The sequence below is a fragment of the Prionailurus viverrinus genome, chromosome B2 (assembly GCF_022837055.1).
Source record: "Prionailurus viverrinus isolate Anna chromosome B2, UM_Priviv_1.0, whole genome shotgun sequence".
NCBI classification, from domain to species: Eukaryota; Metazoa; Chordata; class Mammalia; order Carnivora; family Felidae; genus Prionailurus; species Prionailurus viverrinus.
Window position 1 is genome coordinate 18,471,038 of NC_062565.1, and position 26,440 is coordinate 18,497,477.

The window sequence follows — 26,440 nt, forward strand, 5'->3', positions numbered from 1 at the left end:
CTGGCTGGGTTTCACGGGTTGAGCTCTGTATTCAAGCCAGGCTGCTTGGTGGGTCACTGGTTGGATGTAGCTGCTAGCTATTTCTATAGTAAGGCGGGGCCCCTACCTGGCTCTGCATTACCTCTGATTGGGTTGGTTACAGGCTCTAATCCCTTATAGGGTAGTGCAACCGGTTGGAATCCAAGACTAGGCAAGGCTGTGGGTTGTGCTCCAACATCTTGGTTGTGTAGAGCCTCAGGCTATGCTTTTCTACTGAATGGGACCACGGGTACTCTGTTCAGACAGGGTCATAGGTCAGGCTTTACGGTTGGATGGTGCCTCAGGCAGTGTTCTGTGATCAGCTGGGGCCACCCACTGTACTCTGGAGTTAGGCGTGGCTACAAGCTGGGCTTTGTGATCAAGCAGGCCCCTGGCTGTACTTTGCTGTTGGGCATGGTTGCTGGTCAGTTTCTACGGTCAGATGGAACCTCCAGTTATGCGGGGCTGGAGACTGTACTCTACAGTTGGGCAAGGTCACTGTCTGCGATGCCTGGTTGGGTAGGCCCACAGGTGTTTCTCCGTGATTGGCCAGGGTCATTGCCTGGACTCTGCCTGGCTAAGGTCACAGTTCATATTCAACAATCAAGTGGGACCATACGCTGGGCTTCACTGTTGGGTGAGATTGTAGGCTGGGTTCTGTGGCTGGGTATTACTGTAGGTTGGGCTCTCGACTTCTTGGGGGTACTCTTTAGGCTCCTTGATTATGCAGGGACAGAAGCTATGCTCACCCCAATGTTTATAGCAGCACTTTCAACAATAGCCAAATTATGGAAAGAGCCTAAATGTCCATCAACTGATAAAGAAATTGTGGTTTATATACACAATGGAATACTACTTGGCAATGAGAAAGAATGAAATATGGCCCTTTGTAGCAACGTGGATGGAACTGGAGAGTGTGATGCTAAGTGAAATAAGCCATACAGAGAAAGACAGATACCATATGTTTTCACTCTTATGTGGATCCTGAGAAACTTAACAGAAGACCATGGAGGAGGGGAAAGAAAAAAAAAGTTAGAGAGGGAGGGAGCCAAACCATAAGAGACTCTTAAAAACTGAGAATAAACTGAGGGTTGATGGGGCGGGGGTGGTGATGGGCATTGAGCAGGGCACCTGTGGGGATGAGCTCCGGGTGTTGTATGGAAACCAATTTGACAATAAATTTCATATTAAAAAAATAAAAATTGGGCAAGGCTGCTGGCTTGGCTTCCTGCCCAGGCAGGTCCTAGAATGTGATTTGCTCCTTCTAGGCGTCTGTGGCCATGCTTCCCTGTGGGGCAGAACTGGAGGCTTTGCTCAGCAGTGGGGGGGGCCTGCAAGTTTGCATCCTTGCCCAGTTGGGCCAGAGGATATGCCCCATGGCAGCACAGCCCTTTGGCTGCAGATTCAAATCAGGCAGACCTGCCAACTGAAATCCCTGGGCAGGTGGAGCCACAGGGATCCACAACATACAACAACTGACACAGTCCACTGATACCTGAGCAATGGTGACGATAAGCCTCACGCCCTTCTCCATCTCTGTCTGATTTCCCCAGTTTTTGAGCTCCACAGATTCCCCCAGGGATGCTCTTTAGGTGAGACCTAAGTGAGCCTCCCAGGAAGCATCCCTCAATGCTTGAAAAGTTGATCTCCACTGTGGTTCTCTTTTTCCCACTGGAGAAACTGCAGGCCCAGGAAATCCCTGTCGGTTAGACATTAGGCTGACCTGGGGGAGGGTTGATGAAGTCAATGAAATCACTCCTCTTATTTTTTTTTTAAATACTTATTTAGTTTTGAAAGAGAGAGAGAGAGAGAGAGAGCATGGGGGAGGGGCAGAGAGAGGGGGGAACAGAGGATCCAAAGCAGGCTCTGCGCTGACAGCAACGAGCCCCACATGGGGCTTGAACTTATGAACTGTGGGATTACGACCTAAGCCAAAGTCGGACGCTTAACCGTCTGAGCCACCCAGGCGCCTCTCTTATTTTTCTAATGGCATCTGTTGTCTGGGGTGTACTTTGGCCTCACCCCCTGGGTTTTAAGATTTTCACAATGGTCTCTTGCCTACGGAGGTTGCTGGTTGTTCTTTTCCTGAGGGGGACTGAAGTCAGGGATGACCCATGTTGCCATCTCAGTGACGTCACTTTATCCAATTATTTTAAATTTTTTTTAATGTTTACTTATTTTTGAGACAGAGAGAGACAGAGCATGAGCAGGGAAGGGGCAGAGAGAGAGGGAGACACAGAATCTGAAGCAGACTCCAGGCTCTGAGCTGTCAGTACAGAGCCCAATGCGGGGCTCGAACTCACAAACCGTGAGATCGTGACCTGAGCCGAAGTCGGACGCTTAACCGACTGAGCCACCCAGGCGCCCCAATCCAATTATTTTAAATTCTCTATCTGACAGATCCCACATCTTGGTTGTGTCTGAATCCATTTTTTTGTTGATCATTTTATCTTTTGGACGGAAGTGTTTTATCTTATTTTCCCTCACTTCTCTGTTTGCCACCTAACGTTACTTGAAAGTAGGTCATCCTGGGCGGGATGGTAGAGAGTGAGGCAGATGTTATTCACAGCCGGCAACGGCCTGTCTTTTATTTTGCTGGTCTTTCCACGTGGGAGGCTTGGTCGGTCTAGCCAGCACTTGAACTGGGTTTGCATTTTTTTTGCCGTTATGGTTATATCATCAGCGTCCCACAGGCTTGGGATTCCTCTGGCCTTAACTTATGCTTAGAATCGTTGGTGGTTTTTGAAATTTGCTCAGTGTCTCCTCCAGCTTCAAGTCGAAGTCTTTCCCTTGTGACTGCACGCAAGGGAGCATCTCTATTCATATCCTTTCTGGTCTCCCCCTGTGCTTTGATGTTACCTGCGGCTCAACCCCGGTTGCCTGATGGTCGGGGTGGGGGCGTGTGAGTAGTCCCCCCTGGAAGCTGCTGTGTCTCTGGGTCCCAAGGGTGGGGCCATCTCAGATCCTGTCCCTCTTTCTGCGATAGGACACTTCTAGTAGTTTGGGCCAGGATGTTTTCTTGCCCCCATCCCAGGGCAAGAGGGTATTTTTGTGTTCTCTTCTCCCAGCTGCAATGGGTCATAACCTTGTTGGGAAGTGGGGGGCAAAAGCGTTTGCTGCTGTTTCCCAGAAAGTAAGGCTTTTGTGTCTGAGAGGAGAAAAAGGTGGAGTATCCAGGTGGGGCTTAGTGCTTTTCTGCTGTGGCTTCTTTCCATAACAAAGGAGAATTTCTTGGGACCAATGGTTCTCAACTGCAGTTTTGGATTGGGTAGTTCTTTGTAATAGGGTGCTAGTCTATGCACAGCCAATGGTTAGCGACATTCCTGGCCTCTAACCACAGGGTACAAAGAGCACCCCCCCTCCCAGATATGTCAATTAAAAATGTTGGGGCGCTTGGGTGGCTCAGTCGGTTAAGCATCAGACTTTGGCTCAGGTCATGATCTCATGGTTTGTGGGTTTGAGCCCCACGTCAGGCTCTGTGCTGACAGCTCAGGCCTGGAGCCTGCTTGGGATTCTGTGTCTCCCTCTTGCTCTCAACTCCTTTCCCACTTGGACTCTCTCTTTCTCTCAAAAAAAATGAACTTTAAAAAATGTCTCCAGATGTTGCATAATTTCCTCTTGGAGGTATAATTGTTCCCCGTTTAGCACCACTGCTCTGAACTCTTGCCTTGTTCCCCGTCTTTCTTCTGAGAACCCACGAGGTCCATGGAGAAGTGTCTGTGAATGGGTGTGAATGCCCCTTGTGTTTGATGATCCCTCAATCCCTTGAGTTCTATATTCTCACCCTAGGTCACATTCAGACTTTAGAGACTTGTTTGCCATTTGCAGCTGAATTTTTACCGGCTTCTGTGGGGGCCTTGCATGTGCCTCAGTAAGCACATACCCGCATCCTGTTACTCCTTCGGAGCACCTGCCTTTGCCTAGATTTTGGGTTAGGAGAATATGCCATGACTTCAGCTCTCTGGTGGGTTTCAGAAAAGTTGTCATATTCAGGATATATCCTGCTTTATGTTTGGGAGCAACACCTTTCCAGCTTTCTATACCCTAAGTGGCAGCCAGAAGTCTGACATGCATAGTTTTTAAATTTTCTCAACCATTATGCAGAGTAATTGGAGACTTTTTGAGGTTAAGCACCTTCCCCACGAGCAAGAAAGCTGAACCAATGCCTTTCGAGCTGTAAACACAAGTTCGTGCCACACTGTTATGCTATTTAAAGCAATAGTGTGTTTTAGGTTTCGTGACTTTCCAGGGAAGGTTTTGTATTCCACTTTTGATTTATTCTCTAACGTAGATGTAGGCTGTAGTGCAGAACCTACTGAGCAGGATGAGGGGAGAATGTGGTAAGAGCAGCTTGGTATCATGGGTGGGAGACCTACTCCTGTCTCTGTTCCAGAAGTTTCAAATCCAGATGCCTGCAGGCGCCAGACCAAGAAATATAAATGAGTGAAATGTGCTGGGTCTGTGTTCACTCTCATTTGCCCTGATGCTTGTGGCCCTACTTTTTTGATAGTAGCAGGGATACAGAGAAATATTTCTTTATAAGAAAAACAGCAGGGTGAGCAGAATGATAGGCAGGTAGTTTGTCTCTTTCTGCCCGAGCACTGGCAGAATTTATTTGACCTGCACAGATTAAAAAAAAAAATCTTTTTAATATTTATTTATTTTTGAGACAGAGAGAGACAGAGCATGAGTGGGGGAAGGGCAGAGAGAGGGGGAGACACAGAATCTGAAGCAGCCTCCGGGCTCTGAGCCATCAGCACAGAGCCTGATGTGGAGTTTGAGCCCACAAGCTGTGAGATCATGACCTGAGCTGAAGTTGGATGCTCAACCAACTGAGCCACCCAGGCGACCCAATGACCTGCATATATTTTTAGATAATTTTTTTAATGTTTATTTGTTAGAGAGAGAGAAAGAGAGACAGAGTATGAGCAGGGGAGGGGCAGAGAGAGAGGGAGACAAGGAACCCGAAACAGGCTCCGGACTCCGAGCTGTCAGCACAGAGTTTGATTGACGTGGGGCTCGAACTCACAAACTGTGAGATCAAGACCTGAGCCAAAGGCAGATGCTTAACCGACTGAGTCACCCAGGTGTCCCCACAGATTTTTGTTTTTAACTGAGACATGCATTGTGACAATTCCTGGACATGCCCATTGTCTTTTTAAAAATTAATTAACTATTATTATTTTTTGTTTTTTTGAAAGACAGTGTGAGCAGGGGAGAGGGACACAGGTAGAGAGAGAGAGAGAGAGAGAGAGAGAGAGAGAGAGAGAGAATCTCAAGCAGGTTCCATGCTCAGTGAGGAGCCTGATGCAGGACTCACTGCCCCGACCCTGGGATCGTGACCTGAGCCGAAATCAAGAGCAGGACACTTAACTGACTGAGCCACCCAGGTGCCCGTAGGAACATTCCTATTGTTTTAATGCCACCCACTCAAGTTACCTGTGTGTCCAGAGATCATTTCATCCGACATTAAATATTTCTCAAGCACGCACTACTTGCCAGGCTCTGTTCTAGGTTCTGAGGATGTAACAATGAATTAAATAAGTTCTGACCTTACGGAACTTACATGTTGGTTTGTGGGTTGCAATAGGGAGAACGTGGACTGTAGACCAGGAGAGCACTGCCTAGAGAGCATGCTTCCACAGCTCAGCATAGACGTTGACCCTCGCTTGCCAAATTTTTTAATTTTCCAAGAGAAGCCAGGAGTCAGATTTTTACGGCAGTTTTCTTATTTTTAAATAGAGGCTCAATATGTTTTAAATCACTGTGGAGGTCAAACAAAACACGTTTGCAGACAGAATCTGGCTTGCGACCTCTGTCTAACACCATCTTTGCCCTTGCTGGTCTGCTTGAGAAGAAAAATGCAATGGAATGACAGCTGTAGCCATGTTAATTCCCTTCTCTGGAAGCAATGAACCAGTTGTCAGAGATTTGGCAATTCCAGGATTTAATTTGCAATACAAGGTCAACAATTTCAGGGAAAGCCATTTTAAAATCAGCACTTAAACGAACAACAAAAAAAACACCAGTGACTATACAAATTAGCAGGTGGTTATTAACCTAGGCTCAACAGAAGGTGGCCAACAGGTTCCTTATAAGCAGGTGATAGTGCAGTTATAAACCTGCTTGCAAGTTTGAGACTGGCTTTTAAATCGATTGCCACGGTCGTTCACTTGTGTTGCAACTGACATGCTACACCGTGGTCCAGATTTGTAGTCACAGTGAGAAGTTTGTAATGGCGTCCATTAGTTCATTAAATCCAACGCCCCTGAAAGGCCTAAACCAAGGTTTTTGGTAAATGCCTAGTATTTATAACTGTTATTTATTCTCCTTTCCTCTTAAGAAGGAAGCTGTTTTGGGCTGTTCCTGAAAATGTAGATATACAGACAGTTCAGCAAATACATCAGTTCTTTGATTGGCTCCATTTTTTGCCACTTACGCGAGTGATCAATTTTTTAGAGGGTGTGGTGGCGACTCATGAATTACTAACTTGTTGAAATGATTATTTGCTGACAGATTCTACTCGCTGTTCTACGAACTTATTCTCACTTTCGTTTGCCATTCTGTGCTCATAGTGTTTTTCCAACTCTCTCTTTCTGTTTAACTCCTAATCCTGCCTGTTCCTCAGAGTCCATTATTGCTGCCTGAGCATCTTTCTCACTGATTCAGCATCTGGGGCCCCTAGAACTTGCCTCACGCCCCGCCTTTGCCACAGCACTTAGGAACCGACCTTTGGACAATTCCTTCCCATCTTGGAGGCCTGCGAGTTAAATTCTCAGAAATTGCACTGGGAACATGCATTTGTGTGTCAGTATTTAGACTAGCAATGACACCTTGCCCATATCATTGTTATGTCCTACAGCCTGGTCACATGTTCACTGATAGGTCTCTGGTGTGGGGCGGGGGGGGGGGTGGGGAGGGGGTGACGATTGTTCTTCAATGCCTCTATTCTGCAGGTTGTAAGGGATCTGACCCAGCTGTGAGGGATCTGACTCCCACATTCCAGCTCGTGGATACACAGAGACGGAGACTCTTTATTGCAAATCATGCTTGATCTAAGCTCAGAGATTCCCAAGCAGAGAGGAATGCCAGGCCAAACCCTTTTCTCATGAGACAGGGGGATATACAGTTTTACTTCTCCAGAGAGAGCTGGTTTTTATATGACGCACGACTTGGTCCTATCAAACCACTTTCCGGGTTTAACGTCATAATTTTACATGAGACAATGTAAAGATTCTGACCTCATTTCATGATGTTACTGACTCATACTGTATTCTATCGCATTCTAAGTATCTGTGCATAAATATGTCTAAAATGCAGCCTGCTGTGAAGGGAGAGAAGTGGTTTGCCTTACTTGAAAGTTTCCTGAGCGCTATCTTGACGTTGAGTAGGGCACCTTGTGTTTTTTTGGCTCATACAGTTTGGATTGTATGCCTGCAAGATACATTTATGATGACAATAACATGAGACAATTTACAAATCACAGGTATCTTAAAGACAAATCTTAACCCTTAGAATAACAGTGCTACTCCACATAGGTTCTCGGAAATATGTGCTTTTGAATACCCTTCGGTCCCTGTGCGGTGGCAAAAATAAGCAAATCAAACTCCAACTTCTGCTATTTGGCTAAAATTTCCTCATTTTGATGCGGACTCTTTTCCTTTAAAAACTTTTATATGCACTTCCCTCATTTTAGGACGTAGTCAATATAATCTTTGAATCTTTTATGTTACTCAGACATAAACAAGTACGTTTTACAATTAACACTGGAAGGACTGAAATCTTTCATTTTTCAACATTGTTAGCCATAGAAGAGCTCATACGCACATTGTGAAGTGACTCTTTAAAACTACCATTGAGAGCTCTCCAAATTAAAAAAAAACAAAATGTGTCCCCTGCATCATTCATACATGATGTACTTTGTTTTACTGCCAAATACTGATAACCATTTTGAAAGGGCAAATTCCAAGTTTAAAAGGCTCTTTCGGCGAATGCTTATGATAATCTAATAAATGCTGGGACTACATTGCTCGTTAAAAAAATTCTCACTTATTATTATTTCCACGTATTTTTATAATCATCTGGTCCCAGACTGTGTTCTAGGGCAGTATTTTTCTCAACTGACAAAATATCAAATGTAATCTCTGGCAGATTAAACCTGATAATTTATCCCACACTGCCTTTCACGAAAATTTGTGTACGCATCTTTGGTGGATGAAGTTCTCAGAATTTAATCTGCTTGGTCCTTAAGTGCATATACTTATCATGGACTTTATCAGACGTTATCTATTTATGACAGTTGCGACCCTGGATCCTGTTTTTTAAAGAGATAATGTAGTACAGCTAACGAAAGCCTCAACAGTACATTTTTAGCATAATTTCAGGGCAGTCTGAGTTAGTCACCTCTTGGCATACAACAGGAAGGTTGGACTGTCTTAATCAAGTCTGAATTTTTCCCACGCATTACCTTCGTAAACCGTTTTGTGAATATTCACTGACTCTCAGTTTAGTAGTAGATTCTGGAACAACAATAAAAACAGGACCCCAAATCAAAATCTGTTGGCTCGACACGGAGTGTTTAAGGGACCATTAAGTAACATCCTAGCTCTCCAGGCCCAAATTGCTTCATATCCTTCCTGGTCAGACCAATTTATTTTACTTAAAAAAAATATTTTTTCTTTTTAATGTTTACTTATTTTCAAGAGAGAGAGTGAGACAGAGTGTGAGGGGGGGAGGGCCAGAGAGAGGGAGACAGAATCGGAAGCAGGCTCCAGGCTCTGAGCTGTCAGCACAGAGCCCGACGCGGGGCTCGGGCTCATGGACCACGAGATCATGACCTGAGCTGAAGTCGGACGCCCAACCGACTGAGCCACCCAGGCGCCCCTATTCTACTTTTTACATATTATTTGTCTTTTTTAGGGGGACTTGATTTAAATCTGTGCATCGCCAAGGGCAAGGGGCTGAGAACATGGATAGAGAGGTAAGATGGCTATAACCGTAGTTCCCTCTTCTGATTTTTTCCTTTAAAAGCAGCCTTTCGAGGTTTATTTTTCATAATATCATCTATGGACTTGAAAAGTACAGGAGGAGAGAGCAGAAATTTAGCCTCCTTGGTAGCACTCACGAGTAAAGAGGATGATTAACGAAGTGTAGCAGACAATGTAATAGCAAAAGAGAGTCTACGGAAGTCAAACAAAAGTGCCTTCAGAATTTCCAGGGATTCCCATGATCCATAATAGGACCTCACTGAGCCCGTCCACTGTTTCTATTTTTGATTAGATTTATAAACACAGCAGCACATATTTTCATGTGGCTTATCGCCCAGGGGCAGAATTAGGTTGACTGCCCTGAAAATGCGAGGCTTGTGAGTTTGGGGCAAGGGCTAGAGCAAAATAAGTAGTGTAATTGTTTTTGTGGCGAGACCGTGGGACCTCCTCTGTTCTGAATTACACACGGCTCAACCCTTTGACCTGACCAGACTCTGCCGTGGCTGACAGAACTCCTAAAGTCGCAGGAGAGGGTCCATCGCTGACGAGCTGGGACGTTGTCTGTCAGGCAAGATGTGGGCCAGCAGCCACCAGCGAACTATAGAAGTTACAAGTGAGACACTATTTGTGACCACCTTGGCTTCATTAAGCTTGTCACTGTAGCAGTTAGCACTGTAACAGAAGGTGCCAATGTGAGGGATTTCTGGAATCCAAATGTCACACAAATATATATATGTATATATATATATATATACACATCATGTATATATATAATGTGTATATATATATATATATCCTGTTATTCTGTTTCAATATATTTTCAATATATATTCTATATATATATATATGTATATGTCTGTGTGTGTGGATATATATATATAGTTTATATATATTCAGCATATTACATTGCTCTCATATATATTCAGTATATATTCTGTGTATGTGTATATATGTGCATGTATATATTTAATTTATACATACATAGATTTTACTAAATTTTGGATAGTCTTCAAGGATATTTTGGAAAATTATCTGAACATTATTATTATGATTTCTTAAAAAAAATATCCACAAGGTTTGGGAAAATGTCATAAGCCTTACTTCAAGTTCTTTCACTTAATTTACATTCTTTAAAAATAGATAGTGGCTCACTGATATAACTCCTCAGAGCTAAGGGGGCTGCAGAGGACTTCCAGAAAAGGTTGGAGAGAATCATGGGCTGGCACTTTTGCATTTGTGGAGAATGTGCTCTGTGATTTGCATGATGATATCACATATACATCTATCTAGGTATGATTTGGAACTCAGTCACTTGAATTTTTATTTTCCATCCAGTCAATTAAAAGTTCAAAGATAATACAAGCAGAGAGCGTTGGTTCACTTTCAGACACTCAATATTATTTCCCACACCAGTCCTTCTCCTGTAACATCCCCCAATTTTTTTATCAACTTTTTTTTTCATGGCCAATTTTATAAATTAAGGGTCTCTTTAGGTATTCTGTGCTTACAACAGTTTGGAAATAACCTAGCATTTAAAGTTTTTCTCTCTCATCTGAGACAATTGAATGCTGATTTAATTCTTAGTTACATGACATTTAAATTTTCCTTTAAAGAATACACAACTTCTCTGCATTTTTTTCTGAATTGCATTTTTTTTACTCTAGGAATTCTAAAACACGAGAATATGGTGGTCCCTATCAAATTATTTAGAAAAGGGGAGAAAGCCCACTAAAATATCCTCTAGGTCCCCCAACAAAACTGCATTCAGCCTTACCCAGTCTTGTTCTCATTAGCAATGAAGAGTTTGCTCTCTATATAATCCAACATGGAATGTTCAGAGCAGACAGGTGCAAATTGCAAGCTGTTTCACTTTGGCTGTTATCCCTTAAATAGACAAAGTAATAGACCGGGAGAACAAAAAAGGTTCCAGCTCAAGCTGCATAAATGAAAGTCTTAACAGGGACCGACCAGCTGGCTAGGAGAACTCAGTGTAGTGAATACTAAATGTTACCTTTATGCCACTTGCCCAGGAAAATGGCTTCAATGACAGCCCCTGCCTTTTATGATTGAGATGCCATTCCTTCAAGACAGTCTTTTGCTTTATTGCAAAGGCAACGATGTGGCCCAAGTGGATGAGAACAGAAGCCAACATACCTGTTCCTGTTTACCATCATTACACTCCTCCCAGCAATTCAGGCATGATTAGGTTCCTGGAGGTGGACCAGATCCACAGTATTTCTATCCATGTCTATTTTTTTTTTTTTTTTTTTGGTTTTGTTTTCTGGCTGATCCAAGCAAAGCCCCACAGCAGTGAAACAACTAAAACAATCTCCACCACTCCCTCCTCCCCAACAAGATGAATCTGCTGAGCTAGTCTGCTGGAAAACACAAAACAAAACAAAACAACACAACAACAACAATGAAAAAACACAGTTGTTCATGTCAGGAACACCTAAATTAATTTCATGGAAGAGACGTGCCCTGCCAGAATGTGTAGGAATCTAAGGCATGTTTCTGAAAGGAGGCCCTGACTCTGTCATTCCTAAGTGGCCTCACATTGTGACTTGCCGGTCGTGCTCTGGAACCGCTGTCCGGAAGATGGAACTGTTTGGTGCGCGCAGAGGCCCCTGGCGAGGTCGGACTGCGAGGTCTCCCCGCGCACGCGAGGGGAGGCCGACAACCCCCAGCCGGCCTTGTTTACAGCCGGACAGAGGAAAACAGCTAGACACAAATGAGGGCTGACGGTTTCATCACGCACGATCGGTTGATCCCAGATGCAATCTGACTGCCCTGAACCGAGCGATGATCTGTGCAGTATGCAGTATTCACTTTCTTGCTGGTCTGTGCCCACCAGGCTGGCCGCGCCCCTCGGCCATGGCTTTGACTGCAAGCCGAGCTGAGCGCTGCGCTGGAGGGGGGGACCCCATTCCTCCCGACGACAATCACATTCTTTTAAAAACTTCCTACGTGTGGCTCGCCACTGGTTATAAATGAGTTTGTTGTTGTTCGTGTTCTCGACTCTGTCGCAGTATTATTACAATTATTATTTTTTCAAGTTGACCATGTTGCATGAAAAGGCATTTGTTGTTCTTTTGGACGAAGAGGATGTGTATTGTCCAAAACACTGTCAGGTCTTACCAATTCCAGGCAGGTTTTTTTTTTTTTTCCCTTCTTTTTTTCTTTTCCCCTCTGTTCAAATCACAAAGTATTTCTTGCCTTCTTCCACACTACGTATTCCATATTTAGGGGGATAACCTTAACAAAAAATGTTTGAAAGACCGGATTTAGCACTATTTAAGCACACACGCAAAATAAACGTGTTCCCAGAAACTGCTTGCTTTGATTTGATGTAGAGTTAGGTTATAGCAATGAAATAGCAACGTAAAGGGCGGAAAAGTAAAAGACATCAGGCCTATCTGTGTTGGTTTGGTCAAGGTTTCTAAACATTCTGCTTTTCTTCAGGACTAAGTAGGTATCAGTGAGAGAAGCAGGAAGGTACTGATGATCAAATTTTGTTTCTTGATTTGATTTTTGAAATGCCATATACATATTTAATAGGTTGATGTGAGCTTATTAAGAATAATAACAAGTTCCATAAATAAGCTAACTTAACCAGTGGCAAAGAAGGAAGGCATTAATGTGAAATAGAAGCAAAGGTTCGTTTGCAGGAGCTGGGGAGAGAAAATCTCATCAGGAAGGAGGGCATCTGAATCGAGGTGGGGTGGTTGAAGGTGCAATTTACCCCCTTTAAAGGTGCCCATGTGTAGAGAGGAAAGTGGAAAGGAATTGGCCAAGGAGAGCACTGGGAAATCACTGCCCGTTTCCTCTCGAACATGTGTTAGTAGTAAAGAGGTCACAAAATACAATCCCTCACTTGCTAATCCCCTCCAAGAATTTATCTCTGGTGTGTACAATCAGACTTGGCCTTCCTTTTAAATACGTGAACTCGTGAAAAAAATATCTTTGAGACCTTTTTAAACATTCGAGAGAAAGCACATAATTTCATTTGAAGCCCTTAGTAAGGAAATGAGGTCTATTAATAGGCCACATCCATCTACTCAAAAGCGTGTTTAACTGGATCTGAAAGGAGTTGAAGTCGCAGGATTACTGAACCACGTCAAGAAGACTCCTATCTGCTGCCACTTTAGATGGAGGCTGTGGAAAAAAAAATCATACTTCAGCCCCTGTCTTCCTAAATGTGGGAACATTCTTGCAGTTCTGAACTACTGTTTGTAAAAGTTTACCGAGTGTTTAGTGCCTGTCGTCTTCTGCGTTTAATTTAAAAATTGAGAAGGGATGTAAATTAGTGAAATGTATTCTCTCTTGTGATTTCAGCGTACATTTTCATACACGACCCTAATACTACACATCTTAGGATTTCTATCAGGTTGCGATGCTATTTTTATCTTTTAAATAGAGCAATTGCACAGAATACATCACGCTACTTTGACAGTGGATGTTAAAAAGAAATACCAGAATTCCTGAAAGCAAGAAAAAAGTCTTTACAATTATTGGACTTTTCTCTAAATAAGAGTCATTATGCATTTCCTTTAAAAGAAAATCTCGAAATACTAGAAATTTTCTTTGGGGGGGGCGGATTGTGATTTTTACCCCTGCGGGGCTCTCTTCACCACCTTTTTAGAAAAAAGATCTCTGGAGTACATGTTTTTCCTTGATTTCGTTTACAGTCACATTAAATACATTTTGTTTTAAACCTATTGCACACTATTTGCCTTATGTTTCAAAGAGGAGATTCTCAGAAAAACAGGTCCTGCATTTGGGTTGGCTACGTGGACTATTTGCTCCTAAATCTTTAACATGCTTTTATGACACCAGGCTATTTATGCAACCTGTTGTATCACGATTTAATTGCTTTGTGATATTTATAAGAATAAGGAAAGAGGTTTTTAAAAAGAAGTCGGGTTTTTTCCAAACACTGTAACGCAAAATGGCAATGTTAGAAGCTCCAGGAGCTCTAGTAAAAGCAATGACACAGGGTTGTAAAATGGACACGACATTTTGTTATTCTGAATCCAGTCGTCAGAAACTTGATTTAATGCGTTGTCTGATATGCCATCTTTACATGTAACCGTGGCTTGCTCATTTCTACATGCTTTATCTTTCTGGCTCTTTGGCTTATGGCTAACCTAAATTTTATAATTTAATCTGAAACTTGAGCATGTCCACCACGGATATTTTTAAAATTTAGTCTGACAGTTATCAAGGATTCATTTGGAACTTGTAGGAGTCTGAGGACTCTAATAATATTTCTGGCTATTCATTTTCATTTTTGAACATTTATTATGCATTCTCATATTAATGGCTTTCCCAGTCACATAATGAATTCTGGTTTTCAGTGAGGTGGCATTTTATGAAATTTGTGTAAGTCCCAGGAGACTATGAAACTCTTGGCATTTCACATCATTTTGACTTTTGCTGAAATTTTGGATCGTATTTATCCCTGGTTAGATTTCAAGAAGGAATTAATTTACACACTGGAACTTAGCGGTTTAAAACAAATATGGACACAAGCAAGCACCAACGCTGAGCACGTTTTCTACAAGATCATTCTATCTCGCCGAAATGAAATGGCATCATAGCACTGTCCGAATTCCTGTCGATCCTGCAGTGCAAGCTTCTCTGTGCAAATTGGCTAGTGTCCTTAATTTGTTGAGGGCCCTTTGCATTAATTAAAAATGATAAAAACAAAGTATTTGAACGTGACCTTCATTTGGCATTTGTATTAACTTTTCTTATCCTCTTTTATTTAATTCTTCCACTTCTGTTGTTCAATTAGTGTTTGACCCCTTTAGGAGAGATGTAAATTAAATGACATTTCAATGCCATCCCATATTTAAAATCCTGTGTTAGTTGTGGATCATAAATGATGATCTTCATTCTTTAGCTAATTTATTCATTTAACAATTTCCCTCCAGAAGTTTCGGCAGAAGGCTCTGAAGCAAACTAAGCAGAAGAAATCCAAGTCGGCTGAATTTCTGATGGGTGAGCCTTGCTTGATGAGTTATTGCTCATAATTTGTGTAAGGATTAATTAACTAATTACAGACAAATGGCTGTGGGCGAAATTTTGCTCTTGCTTGTCAGGGTGCAATTTGTAATTATTTTAATCATTTATTCTTTTTTTTTTTAAGAGTTAATTTTAACCTAATTCTGTTTTGGTGACATTTGAGGATGATACACTTGAGTCTTTCCGCACAAGAATTACTGGGAGGAATTTTCTGCTTGTCATTGGAATACATTTTGCTTTAGAATGATCTTCTGACCTCCTTGTTTTGCTCTAGTTAAAGAAGATAGAGAGGCTACGGAAGGCATTGGGAACCCAGCTTTTAACGTGAGCAGCCCGGATCTCTTAGCACATCAGACTTCAGACAGAAAAGTTATTAGACGTGACACGCTGGATCGTACCCTTGCAGCTCACCAACAAAAATGCAGGCTGCTGGCCTCTGCTGAACCAAAAGGTGTGACTTCAGTCCTGATTATCTTCATACTCGCTGACAGTTGCCGTGCTTCTGATCTAACCTGGGCATCCTGGAGCCGGCATCAGGCATTCCATCCCAGCGTGTCTGCACAGGCTTCCTGAGAGGCTCTGGATGCCACGCCGAGGGCACACGTAGGATCTGTTTTGCCATTGGTATGCAGGCCATAATCTCATATGTGAAGGTTGCTGAGCAGTGATTCCAGTCTTGTCTCGGGGTGCTGAGATGGAACGGGTTCAATCTCAGGACATCACACTCTGGGGCAGATAGGGGATGAAATGCTGACACTCCCATTTATAGGATGCCATTGTGCCAGTATGTTCGTAAACGATGCGGGCCTGTCACTCTGGGGCCTTAAGACCTCAATGGCCCCTTGCTTTGGAAAAGGACAGTTTCTCTATAGGTTGGGACATCTGTGCTAGGAGCTTCACTTAACATCTGCTAAATGCAGAAAGCATGCCTTAGTAGTTAGGATTTATCTGCAGGAATCCACATTCACCCACAGTTTCCTCCGTTTTCTGGCATAGGGCTATTTCCAATAGTTAACTATTTAAAAGATTCTACCCAAGCAAGGGGAATGCGTACATACTTAGCATCGGGCTGATACAAGATGGCGGACTCCTAGAGAGAGGGAGAGAGACAGCTCTTCTTCTAAGCTTGGGCCTCTTTGCTGCCAAGAGGGAAAGATTGTTTATTCTGTACCTATCGAGAAGGAAGTCATTAAAACTTGCTGTCTTTGCTCTCGTCTTCATCCATCGAACAGGACAAAAGACATCAGAATTGAATGACAAGATAGCTTTTTGAAAGGGAGCTGTCTGAAGTAATGAAGCATGAGCTGGCACAGATGTGTTTCTCTGCTGGTTCCACTTAGCAGCCTCATCGTGATTTCCACCTGTACAGAGCAGGCAATCCAGATCCCCATGGGTTAGCACGGTGTACAGAGCATTTATTGTACCAATTTTGATTCCTAAGGCTCGGGGGAAATTCTACCAGCCTCTAGATTTCTGCATTCTACGTCGTATCATGCGTGTTCTCATCAGTGAATTTGGCTTGGCTTATTCTCCTTGCATGTGTCTGTGTGTATTTTTCTGGAAGTCTGTGAAAAGTGGCTAGATGTAGGGCTATCGCTTGTGAAAATAAAAGCCTCGGTTTGCAAGTGCTTAGTATCAGTCACTATGCTAAGCATTTTATGTGCACTCTCTTCTCTCATTTTGTACTTCCTTGGGCATATTAGGATACATATCAGCTAATGCAATAGAAGCCTCAATAACAGAGGCTTAGACTTGCTCTAGTACCTTCTGTTTTGTTCCTTTGGATTCCTTAAGCTCGTTCCCATCTGCATGATCCAACATGGCTTGATATCAGCTCCATGTTCCAAGCTCTGGGAAGGAAGCTGAAGGTCACAGACCCAGAATTACATGTATTGTCTCTGTTTATAACCCTCTTGCTGGAAACCGGTCACCTGACAAGTCTAGTCACAGAGACCGGAAAATGTTGTTACCTGGGAGTCAAGTTTCCAGCTGCGATTGGGGGGTTCGTGAATGTATATTGTATCCAACCGGTAGACTCTACATCCAGTATATTTTATTACTCTCCTCATTTTATAGACGAGGAAATCTAGGTTTTAACTTGACTGAAGTAAGAAAGAGAATAAATGGTGGAATAAGGGATTTAAGCCAAGTCTCGTTTGACTCCGTGATCTCCACATCTCACCCCACTGCCATATACCTTCCCTCTTTTTTTTTATGGGACATGCCACAGGGCATTGTGCGGGAAGATCAAGACAACATCTTGAGAGGTTGCTGACATATTCAGAAGGGAGACTCTAGAGCTGGGTCAGACATTCAAGATCAGCGACCTCCCAAGCTGGCAAAGAAAATTCTGGCAGAGTGAGAGATGTTCAGCAGCATGAAGGAGACTTAGGGACCCATGGCATTCATCTGGCTTCTTCTTGTTCAACCCCGGACTCTGAAGGAAAACTTCTGGTACCTTCAGTGCAAAGATTTTTTTTTTAGGTCTTTGGTTCCGGTGGTAGGAAATTAGTCTTTCTTATGGAGCTAGGGTGTTTCACCGAAAGAGAGAGGTGTGTCCCTTAGGACAAATGAAGGCTGGAGCAGGCTTTTTTTGTTTTGTTTTGTTATACAAATTTATTTATTTATTTATTTATTTATTTTTTTTTCAATATTTATTTATTTTTGGGACAGAGAGAGACAGAGCATGAACGGGGGAGGGGCAGAGAGAGAGGGAGACACAGAATCGGAAACAGGCTCCAGGCTCTGAGCCATCAGCCCAGAGCCCAACGCGGGGCTCGAACTCACGGACCGCGAGATCGTGACCTGGCTGAAGTCGGACGCTTAACCGACTGCGCCACCCAGGCACCCCTTGTTATACAAATTTATATTCAACAGAGGTGTTCAGGTTTTTTCAGTAGGAATTCTTATTCTCCGTGATCCCAGAAGACTAGAAGCCTACGTGGAAACCTTGAATTTTAAGTTTTTTGATGAATATTCAGAAGTGGAGTACCAACTTGATGGCTTGGCTGTTAGAAGCTGAATAAAGCCAGTCATGGAGAATAATTACATTTATGGTACAGTAAGTGTTGGTGAGAGAGGATAGGATGAGGTCTATGAAAAGGATGACATTTGTGATAAGTGTTGGGGCAGAAGTAATTATGGGTAAGTGTTATAAAGTAGAAATATAATGCAAGCCACACACACAACCTTACATTTTCTAATAGTTCACACTAATAAAAAGAAACTAGTGAACTAATTTTAATAATACATTTTATTTAAAACAGTAGCTACAAATATCTACAAATATTATTATTTCAAGTTATAATCAATGTAAACATTTAAAGATACTTCACTTTTGGGGGGGGTATGAAGTCTTTGAAATCTGTGTGTGTTTTACGTTGACAACAAATCCTAACGTGGGCCAGCCTTATTTCAAGTACTCCATAGGTGTATGTGGCTGGTGTCTCGTACTAAGCAATGTGATTGTAGCTAACTACTTCTGGAAGTTTAGCTGTGCAAATCTGCATGGTAGATTTTCAAGAACTCTTAGAGAGCTATAACATCCCAACACCCCAAATGCTGCTTAACCAATATTGACCCACAATATAATATTCCCAACATGGTCTCAATTGTACTTGTTTCTAGTATCAGTTCTATGATACTAAAGAAGTTTGAACACAAAGGGTATTCCCAGACATAGGCTGAGTGAGTTCTGCGTGCCAGGAAATAGTAGCTTCTCCATGATTTTAAAGAAGGCCTATACCAAAGGCCAACTTCCTTGATGCTGGTTTTGTATGTAGGAGTTTCCACGAGAAGAGTATAATTGCTTAGGTAAACATATATTGCTTTATCACTTTTACATATGCCTAAAATTAGAATTTATGTTCCTCTGTTAGTGTTTATCAACCCTGGCTATATATGAGAATTATCTAGAAGTGAGAGAATCTTTGGCACTCATAACCTTCAGGATGGTTGTTGGGTAGGTCTACATTCCAAGTTTTCTACAAGGCATTTTGATGGACAGCGTGGGTTGAGACCTGCCACTATGGGCCTCTTCCCATATCTGGGAGATAGAAGGTAGTAATTGTCATGAGTGACAGTTAGTTGGCCTGGTTCTGGAAGATGAAAGGAGAGAGAAAATTTTGTGACTCAAAGGTAGAGAGAGCAGAGTGGAAGGAACAAAAAGAAACTTTAGATGGAAAATCCAGAAATGATTTATTATCATCCTGACACAATCAGCCAGACATTACACAGGTAGGGGTTATACCATCTGTCTTCTGGAACATGGTCAACATTTAGAAAAAAAATTATTTGCAGGGTGCCTGGGTGGCTCAGTCTGGTAAGCGTCTGACTCTGAGTTTCGGCTCAGATCATGATCTCACAGTTTCATGAGTTCAAGCTCTGTGTCAGGCTCTGCTCTGACAGCAGGGAGCCTGCTTGGGATTCTCTTTCTCCTTTCTCTCTGCCCCTCCCCTGCTCACACTGTCTCTGGCTCTCTCAAAAATAAATAAATAAATAAATAAATAAATAAATAAATAAATAACTTTAAAAATCAAAAACAGAAAGAAACAAGTTATTTGCTACATCTCTTTTCAAACCCACCCTGTTTGCCTGCCTTTGAGAGACCCTCCAAAAAAGGATTCAATTGCGAATGAAATGTACAATTTTACGGTCAGTGAATGAAGAAGAAATACGTGATTTTAGAAACTTGAGATATTATAGAACACAGTGTTTCTTGTTAATATTAAAAAAAAGAAAATTTTATATCATCTACCCATGTGATTACTTAGGCAAAAGGGTAATTAGATATTTCCCCCACGGTATTATTACAATGAGCATAAATTATCATCCTATAAGTGAATATCAGTGTATTTCCACCTTTTAGATGCTTAACAAAAAAACATTAGTAAGAATTATGGGATTATTTTTGGCCACACGTCCTCTGTTCCATCATGCCCAGAACTTGTGCTTTGTGTGTGTGGACTGCTTTTCCAAGCCCAGCTCATCCTCTCTGCTCATTGCCAGCTATGCACTGATCTGATGATGATGAGCCCATGGAAATTCAGAATTACAGTACTCGCAAAGGGGGCACCTGGGTGGCTCAGTTGGTTTAGTGTCCAACCCTTGATTTCAACTCAGGTCATGATCTCAGGTAGTGGGAACGAGCCCCACATTGGGCTCTGTGCTGACATTGTGGAGCTTGCTTGGGATTCTTTATCTCCCTCCCTCTCTGCCCCTTGACCACCCCCCCCACAAATAGTCATTGAAGAGGGAGAGTGGCAGAGAACCACTCAGTGTGTGTGTGTGTGTGCGCGTGTGTGTGTGTGTAGAATCCCAGTTTAGCTGATTCAAGTATGTTCAGTCTAGGACTCAGTGCATGTCTGAGTATTTGTGGTTTAAAGGAGCCCAAAATGAACATAGCTTTTAGTGACAAAACTGATACAGAAGTTTAGGTTTTCTGATAGGTCAGTGATTTGGTCAATATCTTAGCAGTTGGACAGAAATGCCATTTTTTAAAAACCTAGTTTCCTTTAAATATTGGGTGGAAATTTAAAAAATACTTTCTAGCCATCAGATTAAGGAGTTACACTCTATCGATGAAATTCCATATTAAATTCAAACGTTGCTAAGCTTTTCTTAGCTGCCAGTTGGCTGGCTCATTTATTGCATTTCCATTTAAGAAAAAAGTAAGATGACTCCTAGGAAAGGGTTAATTCCAAGTAAGAGACAGACACACAAGCTTGATGTCATGCCAACAGCTCAGGACCAGAGAGGAAGGGACATTTTTTTTTTTTTGATTTAACTTTATCTTTTATATTTTAAAATTTACATCCAAATTAGTTAGTAAATAGTGAAGCAATGATTTCTGTAGATTCCTTAATGCCCCTTCCCCATTTAGCCCATCCCCCCTCCCACAACCCCTCCAGCCACCCTCAGTTTGTTCTCCATATTTATGAGTCTCTTCTGTTTTGTCCCCCTCCCTGTTTTTTATATTATTTTTGTTTCCCTTCCCTTATGTTCATCTGTTTTGTCTCTTAAAGTCCTCATATGAGTGAAGTCATATGATTTTTGTCTTTCTCTGACTGACTAATTTCACTTAGCATAATACCCTCCAGTTCCATCCACGTAGTTGCAAATGGCAAGATTTCATTCTTTTTGATTGCCGAGTAATACTCCATTGTATATATAAACCACATCTTCTTTATCCATTCATCCATCTATGGACATTTGGATTCTTTCCATACTTTGTTTATTGTTGATAGTGCTGCTATAAACATGGGGGTGCATGTGTCCCTTCAAAACAGCACACCTGTTATCCAAGCACACCTTGGATAAATGCCTAGTAGTGCAATTGCTGGGTCCTAGGGTAGTTCTATTTTTAGTTTTTTGAGGAACCTCCATACTGTTTTCCAGAGTGGCTGCACCAGCTTGCATTCCCACCAACAATGCAAAAGAGATTCTCTTTCTCCGCACCCTCGCCAACATCTGTTGTTGCCTGAGTTGTTAATGTTGCCATTCCGGCAAGTGTCTCATTGTGGTTTTGATTTGTGTTTCCCTGATGATGAGTGATGTTGAGCATTTTTTCATGTGTCAGTTGGCCATCTGGATGTCTTCTTTGGAGAAGTGTCTATACATGTCTTTTGCCCATTTCTTCACTGGATTATTTGTTTTTTGGGTGTTGAGTTTGATAAGTTCTTTGTACATTTTGGATACTAGCTCTTTATCTGATATGTCATTTGCAAATATCTTCTCCCATTCTGTCAGTTGCCTTTTAGTTTTGCTGATTGTTTCCTTCGCTGTGCAGAAGCTTTTTATTTTGATGAGGTCCCAGTAGTTCATTTTAGCTTTTGTTTCCCTTGCCTCCAGAGACATGTTGAGTAAGAAATTTCCGCGGGCAAGATCCAAGAGGTTTTTGCTTGCTTTCTCCTCGAGGATTTTGATGGCTTCCTGTCTTACATTGAGGTCTTTCATCTACTTTTAGTTTATTTTTGTGTATGGTATAAGAAACTGGTCCAGGTTCATTCTTCTGCATGTCACTGTCCAGTTTTCCCAGCACCACTTGCTGAAGAGACTGTCCTTATTCCATTGGATATCCTTTCCTGCTTTGTCAAAGGTTAGTTGCCCATACGTTTGTGGGTCCATTTCTGGGTTCTCTATTCTATTCCATTGATCTGAGTGTCTGTTCTTCTGCCAGTCCCATAATGTCTTGATGGTTACAGCTTTGTAGTATAAGTCTGGGATTGTGATGCCTCCTGCTTTGGTTTTCTTTTTCAAGATTGCTTTGGCTATTTGGGTTTTTTTCTGGTTCCATATAAATTTTAGGATTATTTGTTCTAGCTCTGTGAAGAATGCTGGTGTTACTTTGATAGGGATTGTGTTGAATATGTAGATTGCTTTGGGTAGTATCGACATTTTAACAATATTTGTTCTTTCTATCCAGGAACATGGAATCTTTTTCCATTTCTTTGTGTCTTCTTCAATTTATTTCACCAGCTTTCTATAGTTTTCGGTGTATAGATTTTTCACCTCTTTGGTTAGATTTATTCCTAGGTGTTTTATGGTTTTTGGTGCAACTGTAAATGGGATCGATTCCTTGATTTCTCTTTCTGTCGCTTCATTGTTGGTGTACAGGAATGCAACCAATTTCTGTGCATTGGTTTTATATCCTGCAACTTTGCTGAATTCATGAATCAGTTCTAGCAGTTTTTTGGTGGAATCTTTTGGGTTTTCCATACAAAGTATCATGTCATCTGCGAAGAGTGAAAGTTTGACCTTCTCCTCGCAGATTTGGATGCCTTTTATTTCTTTGTGTTGTCTGATTGCAGAGGCTAAGACTTCCAATACTATGTTGAATAACAGTGGCGAGAGTGGAAATCCCTGTCTTGTTCTTGACTTTAGGAGGAAAGCTCTCAGTTTTTCCCCATTGAGGGTGATATTAGCGTTGGGTCGCTCGTATATGTCTTTTATCATCCTTCTATCCCTACTTTCTTGAGGGTTTTTATCAAGAAAGGATGCTGTATTTTGTCAAATGCTTTCTCTGCATCTATTGAGAGGATCATATGGTTCTTGTCCTTTCTTTTATTGATGTGATGAATCACGTTAACTGTTTTGCGGATATTGAACTAGCCCTGCATCCCAGGTATAAACCCCACTTGGTTGTGGTGAATAATTTTTTTAATGTATTGTTGGATCCGGTTGGCTAATATCTTGTTGAGGATTTTTGCATCCATGTTCATCAGGGAAATTGGTCTATAGTTTTCCTTTTTAGTGGGGTCTCTGTCTGGTTTTGGAATCAGGGTAATGCTGGCTTCATAGAAAGAGCTTGGAAGTTTTCCTTCCATTTCTATTTTTTGGAACAGTTTCAACTCTTCCTTAAATGTTTGGTAGAATTCCCCTGGAAAGCCATCTGGCCCTGGACTCTTGTTTTTTGGCAGATTTTTGATTACTAATTCGATTTCCTTACTGGTTATGGGTCTGTTCAAATTTTCTATTTCTTCCTTTTTCAGTTTTGGTAGTGAATATGTTTCTATGAATTTGTCCATTTCTTCCAGACTGTCCATTTTGTTGGCATATAATTGCTCATAATATTCTCTTATTATTGTTTTTATTTCTGTTGTGTTGGTTGTGATTTCTCCTCTTTCATTCTTGATTTTACTTCTTTGGGTCCTTTCTTTTTTCTTCTTGATCAAACTGACTAGTGTTATCAATTTTGTTAATTCTTTCAAGGAACCAGCTTCTGGGTTCATCGATCTGTTCTACTGTTTTTGTGGTTTCGATAGCATTAATTTCTGCTTTAATCTTTATTATTTCCTGTCTTCTGCTGGTTTGGGGTTTTATTTGCTGTTCTTTTTCCAGCTCCTTAAGGCGTAAGGTTAGGTTGTGTATCTGAGATATTTCTTCCTTCTTTAGGAAGGCCTGGATTGCTAGATACTTTCCTCTTATGATTGCCTTTGCTGTGTCCCAGAGGTTTTGGGTTGTGGTGCTATCATTTTCATTGACTTCCATATACTTTTTAATTTCTTCTTTAACAGCTTGGTTAGCTCCTTCATTCTTTAGTAGGGTGTTCTTCAGTTTCCACGTATTTGTTACCTTTCCAAATTCTTTCTTGTGGTTGATTTCGAGTTTCATAGCATTGTGGTCTGAAAATATACACGGTATGATCTTGATCTTTTTGTACTTACTTAGGGATGATTTGTGTCCCAGTATATGGTCTATTATGGAGAACGTTCCATGTGCACTGGGGAAGAATACATATTCTGCTGCTTTAGGATGAAATGTTCTGAATATATCTGTTAAGTCCATCTGGTCCAATGTGTCATTCAAAGCCATTGTTTCCTTGTTGATTTTTGGATTAGATGGTCTGTCCATTGCTGTGAGTGGGGTGTGGAAATTTTGATCACAGTAGTGTTTGCCAATCATCTTGTCCCATGATCTAATACCCAGGCATTTCTTCCTGGTTTTTGGGGAGAGGGTCTTGGAATAAGAACTGAGATCTCTGTCAGTTGTTGAAGAACCACAATGGTTCTACCTGCTAACTTGTGTAATGTGGAGGAGTACCTTGTGGGCAAAGACTATGTATATCCCTTCACTTGACATTGCCAATGGCACATGGGATGGATGGAGGCACGAGTCTAAGGTCTGATCAGAACAAGAGAAGATGTTGGAGAGAATGTGCCATAGCCTAGAATGGGTACCAGCAAATATTAGTATTGGAGGCAACAGTGGTCACTGGAGGTGGCCCCAATGGCAGCTCTGGAATTGACAACAAGTGGTTTTCCTGTGGCTTCATAGAATGGAGGCGCCACCATTGATTCCATGATAAGAATGGTTTGAAAAACTCCTCTGTTGGTAGAAAAACCTTTACATAGGCAGCAGCAAAGCAGAAGGTGGAGCAGTAGAGAAAGAAAATGGCAAATGTTCTAAAGACACTGAGGGAAATTAGTTTGGGCATATATGATCTAAGGCCTTAGATCCTTCCAGCAGAGATGAGGGGTAATTTGAAATAAGGGTAAGAGATCCATAATAGTTGTGCCTGAGCCAAAGAAATCATGGATTACGGTTACAAATGTGACTCTAAATCTAATTTCAGATTGGTGTAGCCATTAAAGTTACACCTGCACAAAAATTTGTAATAAAAATAACTTGTAGTGCACATGTAAAGTGCATAATTCAAATTGTCTGAGCAAATATGTGATGAGAATTGTTTCTCCCCATAGTGCACATAGCCTAGGTTATTTTAGAAGTCATGTTGTATAAAACTGTTTACATCACTCTCACTTGTGGCTATTTTCCCCTTAAGATGGGGAACAAATGTTATATGAAATTTATAGAACACTTACATTTTTTTAATGTTTATTTATTTTTGAGAAAGAGAGAGACAGAGTGTGAGTGGGGTTGGGGCAAAGAGAGAGGGAGACACACAATCCGAAGCAGGTTCCAGGCTCCAAGCTGTCAGCACAGAGCCCGACTCGGGGCTCGAACTCACAAACTGTGAGATCATGACCTGAGCTGAAGCCGGACGCTCAACCAACTGAGCTACCCAGGCACCCCTAAATTTATAGAACATTAAAAAATATATATTCTTTTTGCTTTAAGACATTTCAACTGTTATTAAGATGAAGGAAATAGACAGGCAAATCATTTGCTTTAGGTTTATTGAACTGACCTGGATTTGTGTCTGTAGACCCCATTTGGCTCCTAAGTGAGTTGAATCTCCTTCATTGACCTCAAAGGCTAAAAATAAACACTGAGGAATGTATCCTTCTTTCTGAAATGAAGAAATATTTTATGGAGATACATGAAAGATAAAATATTTGGTCAGTTTATACAAATCAACACACATCAATTTAAGTTTACTTTCCTGTTTTTTTTTTTTTTTTTTTTTAATGGAGTAAGAGTTCTAGAACAACATTCAGTTTGGGAAAGAGCATTTTAATCAGATATTTGAGTTTTGAGAATTTCAATTGAATAAGAAAATTTCATTTATTGTCCTCTCAGAAAGAACTGCCTGCTTAGAGTTAATCAGACAGATTTGCCCAGGAAATTAGGAGAACGTCTATTTGTGTTATCTTTTCCTGTTTCTGTTAATGCTAAAATTGAAACCATTGGTAACACTTTTTACCAACCATTCAACCCAATTATTTTCTGTGTTGTCTTCAAGTCGATGTTAGCAAAACCCCTAATGGATAACTGTGTTCGTAAGATAATATTTTTTTAAATTCTTTTTTTTTTTTTCAACGTTTATTTATTTTTGGGACAGAGAGAGACAGAGCATGAATGGGGGAGGGGCAGAGAGAGAGGGAGACACAGAATCGGAAACAGGCTCCAGGCTCTGAGCCATCAGCCCAGAGCCCGACGCGGGGCTCGAACTCCCGGACCGCGAGATCGTGACCTGGCTGAAGTCGGACGCTTAACCGACTGCGCCA

At 41.6% G+C, this 26,440-nt stretch overlaps 1 protein-coding gene across 1 annotated transcript in view; it reads left to right on the forward strand.

Moving 5' to 3' along the window:
* Positions 1 to 8,986: 8,986 nt before the first annotated feature.
* The window catches only part of LOC125166398 (uncharacterized), a 301,490-nt gene continuing 284,036 nt past the window's right edge, over positions 8,987 to 26,440 (forward strand). The window contains exons 1-3 of the mRNA XM_047860338.1: positions 8,987 to 8,998; positions 14,942 to 15,008; positions 15,307 to 15,483. Of these exons, the coding sequence (XP_047716294.1) occupies positions 8,987 to 8,998; positions 14,942 to 15,008; positions 15,307 to 15,483 (256 nt within the window). The remainder of the gene's footprint in view (positions 8,999 to 14,941; positions 15,009 to 15,306; positions 15,484 to 26,440) is intronic.